Raw genomic sequence first — 9,168 nt, 5'->3', positions numbered from 1 at the left:
GGCGCAAAAAAGGTGTGAACCAACCTTTAGATTTCCACCCCAACAAAGAGTAGGGTAGAAACAAATTTGATTGGTCAATCTCTGCCTCTAGTGGGAAAATAAAATGAGTATTCCCTTTTTAATAATCACGTTTCTCATCTACCTGAGCATATGAAGCCTTTTTTATTCATGACTAAACAGTTTATTTCATTGAAAGAGCAAATATTTGTGGCCAGCCATTTTGATTAGTAATATGGCGTCAGCCGACATTAATATGGCGTCTTCGGACATAATAGCTGAAGTTGAAATCCAGCCAGACATTCAAGAAGTAGAAATCGAAACAATTCCCGTAGAAATTCCGTGCGAGACAGTTGAAACGACAATTGAAGGTGATGATGGACAACCGATGATAGCACTCCAGCCACTTCCAGAGCCTGGTCGGGAAGAAATCATTTTGCAGACACAGGAAGAAATTGTCGGTGGTGATCCTTTAAGCGTTTATGACCAAATACCCGTTCCTGATAACGACATTTATGTTGAATCAAGTCCCGGTCCCTCAAAAAAAGTTACTAAAAAGCCTAGGAAACAAGGTAACACAAGGTTTCGAGCTCCTGACCACGCTATTTTCGGCGATATGGCATCGGAAACTAAAACGAGAAAATGGGAACAGAAACAAGTGCAAATCAAGACTCTGGAAGGTGAATTTTCAGTTACAATGTGGGCATCCGGTACAGACGATGGTATGTGTTTTTAAATTCTATTTTCCATTCTTTTTCTTCTTTTTTTTTTCCTTTTTGTATAACTGAATGAATTGAATTTAGAATTATTGTCAGTGTGGTCTCTTGAGAAATTAGGGATGGTACCCAAGTGCTTGGAAAGATCCAAAGAAATTGTATTTTTAAAAAACTTCTCTATATTAAATCCAGGTTTTTAAACTTCAAAATTTGTGTTTGTTTTGATTAGTGAAACGCCATTTTTAATATTCAAAAAAGCAGACATCTTTTGAAAATGGCTTCTCAATTGATGGATCTCTTCGCCATTAAGGAACGGAACAATAGAAACAAAGTCGACTTTAAAAGTAATTGTAGAAGCGTTAATCGAGCCCTTTAAACTCATTTGTATTTAATATTTCTGAATATTCAAAAAATAGACAAAAATATTGTCTTTCTTTTCTTTTGGTTAGTAATTTAAATTAAAATCTATAATTTAACGGTAATTTAGATATTTAAACTAAATCGCATGGATGAAGAGAAGTAAATTGTTTTAAACACGTGAGTATTTAATTTAGTAGTGAAAAATTTTATTTCAAACAATTTTTCTATTATTATTATTATTAATTATTAACTATAATAATCCTATAATTCATTCTTTCATTCTGTCCACACCTGAAGTTAGTTTTTGTGTATTCTTTTCTTTTTTTTTCTTTAAAAAAAAAATGTTTTGACAAATTGAAAATAGATATTTTTTCATGATTCATAATAAAACATTAAAAATTAGAAAAATTTTAAAAAAATGATGATTAACAAATGAATAATTTACCCATTTTGTTTATTGTATGCTTTTTTTAATAACAAATTTGGATTGACTGATCTAAATTATGCAAATTTTTCTCTTGTTTATTTATAAAAAATAGAAAATTTTTTAAACAATTATGATTAAGAAATAGTAAATATTTAATTATTATTATTTTTCCACAGGAATTAAGACATTCCAAAATTCCAAATTCAAACATTTTTGAAATTAATTTTGGAAAATTTCAATTATTTCTCAACTATTAACTTAAAATTCTTCAAAAAATCGATTTTTTAAGAAAATTATTTATTAAATTCAATTATTTTTCAATTATAAAATTAAAATTCTTTGAAAACTCAATGTTTTGGAAAATTCTTTAAAAAATTCAATTTCTTTTCAATTTATTAAATTAAAATTCTATAAAAAATCGATTTCATGTAAAATTGTTTGTAAAATTCAATTGTTTTCAATTATTAAATTAAAATTCTTTCAAATGTCGATTTTACTGAAAATTTTGTTCTAAAATTCTATTATTTATCAACCATTATATAAAAATGTTTACAAAAATCGACTTTTTGGAAATATTTTTTTTAAATTAAATTATTTTTCAGTTATTAAATTAAAATTCTTAGAAAAAAAAAATTTTCAGAAACTTTTTTTTGGAATATTTCAATTAAAAAATCGATTTTTTAAAAAAAATTATTCGGTAAATTCAATTATTTTTCAATTATGAAATTAAAATTCTTTCAAAACTCAATTTTTTGGAAAATCCTTAAAAAATTCAATTATTTTTTAATTTATAAAATTAAAATTCTATAAAAAATCGATTTCATGTAAAATTGTTTGTAAAATTCAATTTTTTCAATTATTAAATTAAAATTCTTTCAAATGTCGATATTATTGAAAATGAAAATTTTTTGAATTTTTAGAAAATAAAGGAAAAAATTTTACTCAAAAAAATATTCCGTTACATTTTTACGAATTTCTTTAAATGTAGAATTATTCAAAAACATCCATAATTTATTTTTTAAATAAATATTTAATTGTTACTATTTTTCTACAGGAATTAAGACATTCAAAAATTCCAGATTCAAACCTTTTTGAAATTAAACAACTTATAAAAGTATTTTGCTATAAATTATTAAAATTGATAATTTTATTTAAAAAATGAAGTAAAAAGTTGGATTGCTAGTTAAATTTTTAAGAGAAGAAAAACTAACTTTAGATACTTTTGTGTTTTTACCACAAAATATTTGTTTGTAGTTGTTATTTATACCATAAGTCGAAGTATTTCAAAAAATACACCGTTCGAAGTAATAAAAATTTAATTTGAAGAAGAAATAAATAATTTCCGTTTATTTGAAAGGTTCAAATCTTTAAGGTCATGAATTTTATTTTTCAAAGGGATAATTATAATTCTTTACAGTGTTGATTTCTTTCTCTAAATTACAGATGAAGGTTCTAATCCAGAGCCTGATCCGGACTACACGGAATATATGTCAGGGAAAAATTCCAGTAAATTCAATCACTCGGGAAGTTCAGTGTCCGATGGAATGCCAGGTCTCGATCTCTCTGATCCAAAGCAGTTGGCCGAATTCGCTCGTCCTGGTCATAAATTGAAAATTCGCAAACAACAAATGATGGATGGAGTTGAACGCACTATTGCATGTCCCCATAAGGGATGTACGAAAATGTTTCGCGATAATAGTGCAATGCGTAAGCATTTACATACACACGGACCGCGAGTTCATGTTTGTGCAGAATGTGGAAAAGCCTTTGTTGAGAGTTCTAAACTCAAAAGGCATCAATTGGTGCACACAGGGGAAAAGCCTTTTCAATGCACATTCGAAGGTTGTGGTAAAAGGTTCAGTTTAGACTTTAATCTTCGAACACACGTTAGAATACACACCGGAGATAGGCCTTACGTTTGTCCATTTGATGGATGTAGTAAAAAATTCGCTCAATCTACGAACCTGAAGTCACATATTTTAACCCACGCGAAAGCCAAGTAAGAAAAGTTTCTTTCTTTTAGTTTTTAATTTTACTTTTCACTATATAATGTTCGCAATTTTTTCTTAATAACATTTAACTATTTTTTGTTTTCAATATTTACAGGCTTTGCACTCATCTACTAAAACCTACTATTTACTACTTTTTTTACGTTATGATACTATTTGAGTACTTTTTTAATATTTCAGCCACTAAAAGCTATTTTCTGTTTTTTTTTGGAGAATTTCCACTACTTTATATCGATTCAATTATTTCCGAAAAATATTCGAAATTCAATTATTTTCATAAAATGTTGCAAAACAATTCACTTATTTAAAAAAAGAAATTGGTAAAAATTCATCCAAGATACAATTATTTTCATAAATAATAAAAATTTCTGCAGGAATTCAATTAATTTAGAATAGCATTTTCAAAAAAAATTTCGAAAAAATTAATTATTAAACAAAAATTTGTATGCAATTCTTCACAATAATTCAATTACTTTCACTAATAAAAACATTTTTCATAGAAATTCAATTTTTTAAAAATATTTTTGATAAAATTCCAAGCTAGAATTCAATTATTTTAAAATATCAATTATTCAATTATTTGTTCTTATTTTAAAACTTATCGAAGAATTTCAATTATTTTTAATACCATTTTAAATTAATTAATCGAAAAATTCAATTATTTTCACAAATAAAGTTTTCCACAAGAATTCAAATATTTAAAATAAAATTTTCATAATATTTAAATTATATTTTGAAAAAAAATTAATTATTTAAAACAATGTTTATAAAATTCTTATGAAGAATTAAATTATTTTCAAAAATAACAAAATTTTTCACTGGAATTATATTATTTTTGAAAATTTTAATAAAATTCCAAGCAAGAATTCAATTATTTTCAAATACATATTTTAATAAAATTGTTCGAAAGAAATCAATTATTTTATATACAATTTAAATTAAATTTTTTTGAAATAATTAAATTATTCTTTTAGATTTTAATAAAATTCTTTCCAAGAATTCAATTATTTACACAAATAATTCTTCGAAAGAATTTAATTTTGTCGATAAAAAAAAAACAAAATTATTCCCGAAAATTCAATTATTTTGCGGCATTTTAATAAAATTCTTTATAACATTCAATTTTCATAAATAACAATATTCATCACAAGAATTAAATTATTTTTAAAAGCAATGGATTCTTTCTTGGAAATTCAATTATTTAAAAAAATTCTAATAAAATCATTCACAAGAATTCAATTATTTTCATAAATAATAAAATGTTTTTTAGGAATTCAATTATTTTAAAAAGAAATTAATAAAATGCCACACAGACATTCAATTATTCTGAAAGATTTTAATAGAATTCTTTGTAATATTTAATTATTTTTAAAAACTTTTCGCAATTCAATGATTTTCAATATCTAAAACTATTTTCATAAAATTTCCAAACAGAATTCAATTATTTAAAAATAATTTTGTAAAAATCTTTGTAAGAATTCAATTATTTTGAAAAATAACAAAATTTTTTACAGAAATTCAATTCTTTTTAAACATTTTAATAAATTTTTTTACAATAATTCAATTATTTTTATATATAATAAAATTCTTCTCAGGAATTCAATTATTTTTGAAAATTTTAATAAAATTCTTAGCAACTATTCAATTATTTTCCTAAATGTTAAAATGCATTGCAGAATTTCAATTATATTAGAATTGTTCGAAAGAAATAAATTATTTTAAATACAATTTTAATTAAATTTTTTTTTAAATAATTCAATTTTAATAAATAAGTAAATAAAATTTTAATTTTAATAAAATTCTCTCCAAGATTTCAATAATTTACATAAAAAATTCTTCTCAAAGAATTCAATTATTTACATAAAAAATTCTACGAAAGAATTTAATTATGTCGATAAAAATTCAATTATTTTCATAAATATCAATATTCATCACAAGAATTCAATTATTTTCAAAAATTTTGTTGTAAAAATCTTCGTAAAGAATTCAATTCTTTTAATGAATAATAAAAATTTCCTAGGAATTCAATTATTTTCAAAAAAATTTAATCAAACGCCACACAGACATTTAATTATTCTAAAAAATGTTAATAGAATTCTTTGTAAAATTTAATTATTTATAATTGGAATTTGCATAAAATTAGTCGAAAGAAATGTATTATTTAAAAATTTGTATAAAATTCCTCGCCAAAATTAAATTATTTTTATAAATATTTAAATTCTTTCATGAATAATAAAATTCGTTACAGAAATTTAATTTATTAGTAGGATAAGAAAGAAAGTAAGTATTTTTGATGGAAATTAGGAAAAATTCAGGAAAATAAAATATAGAATGAAATTTTTGTCAGTTGTGTAAATTTTGAAAGCTACTTTTTGCTACTTTTTTAAAATTAATTATCGAGTGCGAAGTCTGATATTAGAAAAAAACAGACGACAAGTTAGACTCAATTATTACAATTATTCGATCAAGAATAGTATATTTAAGCTTCATAGATATTTGTAAATTCTGACCAAATTATTTTCCTGAAATGAACAAAATATTCCCGAACATCAAGAAAAGTAAAATTTAGAAAATAATTCATTTTCTTTAAATATATTATATAACATGTATATTATGAAAAAATACAAAAAGGAAAATTTGCAGATCGCGCAACGCCATTGGAAGACAGGTTCAACAAATTCAACTTCAACAACCGCAATTCGTCCAAGTGGAAGTTGCTGATGTTGATAATCAGCAATTTATTGTTTACGCCGATTAGCCTCTTTAAGTATAAACCCATTTCGTAAATATATATATATATTTTTTTTGTTTTGTTATAAATTATCATAACTACTAAAAAAAAAATACCCCTTATCACATTGTACATATTTTCAAAGAAACTGATAATGCCAGAAACAAAGTTTAAAAAAAAATGTAATAACAATATATTTAATTGGGCTATAACTATGTGTTTAGAGTCAAGAATAGTAACAAAATTAACGCAAGGAATTTTGCGTGAATTAAAAATTCAGATTATTGGAATTTAAAAGTGTATTCTTTATTTATTTATTATTTTTTTTCTCCAATTTGCAAATTTCTTTTTTGCACATCGCTCAAATTTTTGTGTAAACATTTTTTGTTGTTTTTTTCGTTCATTAAAATATGTGCTTTTACGTGTTTAATTTAAAAAGAAAAAATGAATAAATAATGAAAAAAAAACTGTATATATTTACACGTGAAATCAAATATTGTATACATACAACGTATTTTGAAAGTTTCTCGGCGCGATTTAATAATTGTATTGTTTAAATATTAATATTCTTTCCAATTTATTATATAGATTAACCTTTTATTGTTTAAATTATCCTAGGCATAATAATATTAGTAGGTATATTCGCACACTTTTATTTTTGTTTTTGTTTTTTTTTTTTTTGGTTTTTAAGAGAGAAAGGAAAACATTTTATATTGTATGTACAAGAAAATATCAATTGAAAAATGTTTTATACCCGGATTCATTTATTTTAAGTTAATTTTCTCTTGAAAATATCAGAATAAAGGAGAGAGCTTTGTCATCGACTAAATTGTTTGAATTTTCTATTTTTTTAGATGAAAAAAAAAATGAACGAAATGTCAAAAATTGTGTTTATTAGTCGAATGAAATGGTACAAGTGTGCATTGAGCTTTTTTCCTTTTCTTTTTTAAATGATTCAAATATCTTTTCCCAGTTCGCGTTGTTTGACAACAATTCGCAAACATTGAAAAGTGACACAAATTTTTTTTCACGATTCTTCTGTATATTTGTCACTTGTATATATACTTTAATATTAAAACAAAAAAATGATTAATGGCGATCATTTTTTTTTCTACATGAAAAAATGTAGTGAGACATTTTTTTAGTTTTATGAATAATAAGGTATAATTTATCTTACCGACGAATTAAAAAAGGAAATTTCTGTAATTAATTCGAAAAATTAAAATTGTTTCATATCCAAAATGCTCTCGTATAAGATTCTTTTTTTGTTCATGATTTTTTTTTCATCTTAATGAATCAGTGAATAACGATCGAGCATGTGATCGCAATATTAAAAATAATTATTTAATCATTTTCCAATTGTAGAAAAATAAAAACGTGATGTTTTGTAATTGATGTTTTATTGCAGAACCCAATTGTTTAATTAATTAGTTATAATTTCAACAATTAAGCATAATTATTAAAAATTATAAATTATTTATCAATAATTGGAAGATTTTATTTTTTTAAATTGCAGAGTTGCTACGCAACCTGAAAAACCTGGAAATGTCAGGGAATTTTATAAACCTTGAAAAAACATGGAAAAGTCATGGAATTTTGATCGAAATTCTGAAAAATTGTTGTTTTCTATAAAGTTATTGTGTTTATTCTTGAAATCTAATTTCACTTAAATATTTCAAAATTAATTCAATTTTAAAAGAATTGCGTTTACAATTTTTATAAGTAGTTCAACTATAAAAGATTTTTACTTAAAATTTTATAAAATTTCAATTTTAAATAAATTTAATTAGAAATACAAAAAAACTAAGATTTAAACAAAATTTTAAAAACTAAAATTCTTCTGAAATTAGTTAAATTTTTTAATACCTATATATTTAACAAGTTTTATTAAAAATAATGGATTTATACAAGAATTTTAGTTAAAAAACACTAAAACAAATTGAATTTTGAAACAGTTTCAAATTATTGCAGCAATAATTCAACTATTTTCATAAATAATAAAACTTATTGCAAAATTTCAATTTCTTTTCAAAAATTTTGATAAAATTATTTATGAGAATTGAATTATTTTCATATGAAAATTCTTTACAAGAATTTAATTGCTTTAATGAATTTTTAAAAATTTATTAATTTATTTAATGTTTTTAAAAATTCTTTGCAAAAATTCAATTTTGTTAAAAAATTTTGTAAAAATTCAATTATTTTCAAAAGTAATAAAACTCTTCTCCGAAATTTAATAAAATTTCAAAAATTTTAACAAAATTATTGTCAACATTTTACATTTCAATTATTTTTAAAATTTATACAATTTTTCAATGAATTTAATTATTTTAAAGAATTATAATAAAATTATTCGAAAAAATGCAATTAATTATTTTAATGAATTTGAATAAAATGCTTTTTTAAAATTTTATTATTTTAAATAATTTCAATAAAATTTTTTGTAGGGAAAAAATTTAATTAAATACTACGAAATTGTTTTCATAAATTATAAAACTCATCGCAGAATTCCAATTATTTTTAATACAATTTTAATTAAATTCCTCGAAAAATGTAATTATTCTTAAAATTTTTACTAAAATTCGTGAAGAGAATTTAATTATTTAAAAGTTTGTTGATAAAATTCTTTATGAGAATTCCATTTTTAAGAAACATCCAATTATTTAATAAACTATTTATTTTTGTATTTAAATAATTGAATTCTCGTAGGAATTCATTTTCTAATTAAGAATTAGAATTAATTTCTAATATACCTATTTGATTGTAGAATTTTTGAATAATCGAAATTTTGGAAAATTAAATTATAAACAAAAGAATGTGAAAATTCAAAGAACTTTTTTAAAAATTATTTTAAAAAAATTGACCTAAAGAAGAATTTTAGTTGAAAATTCTAGAAATGAATAATCGTAATGATTTTTGAATATCTTA

General features: G+C 22.3%; 1 protein-coding gene across 1 annotated transcript; it reads left to right on the top strand.

The window, feature by feature from the left end:
- The first annotated feature begins 182 nt into the window (after positions 1 to 182).
- LOC122510174 (transcriptional repressor protein YY1-like) lies at positions 183 to 7,631 on the top strand. The gene is made up of 3 exons (XM_043624631.1): positions 183 to 719; positions 2,944 to 3,499; positions 6,153 to 7,631. Exons 1-3 carry the CDS (start codon positions 233 to 235, stop codon positions 6,265 to 6,267), a joined length of 1,158 nt encoding a protein of 385 aa, XP_043480566.1. The 5' UTR covers positions 183 to 232; the 3' UTR covers positions 6,268 to 7,631.
- The last annotated feature ends 1,537 nt before the right edge of the window (positions 7,632 to 9,168 follow it).

The sequence above is a fragment of the Leptopilina heterotoma genome, unplaced genomic scaffold (assembly GCF_015476425.1).
Source record: "Leptopilina heterotoma isolate Lh14 unplaced genomic scaffold, ASM1547642v1 Lhet_68, whole genome shotgun sequence".
NCBI classification, from domain to species: Eukaryota; Metazoa; Arthropoda; class Insecta; order Hymenoptera; family Figitidae; genus Leptopilina; species Leptopilina heterotoma.
Note: the sequence above shows the minus strand (reverse complement) of the source record. Positions and strands in the feature narration are given on the sequence as shown.

Coding starts and splice junctions, on each gene's coding strand:
- LOC122510174 (XM_043624631.1), top strand. CDS start 233: ATGGCGTCAGCCGACATTAATATGGCGTCTTCGGACATAATAGCTGAA. Junction 720..2,943: donor GGCATCCGGTACAGACGATG/GTATGTGTTTTT, acceptor TCTAAATTACAG/ATGAAGGTTCTAATCCAGAG. Junction 3,500..6,152: donor TTAACCCACGCGAAAGCCAA/GTAAGAAAAGTT, acceptor GAAAATTTGCAG/ATCGCGCAACGCCATTGGAA.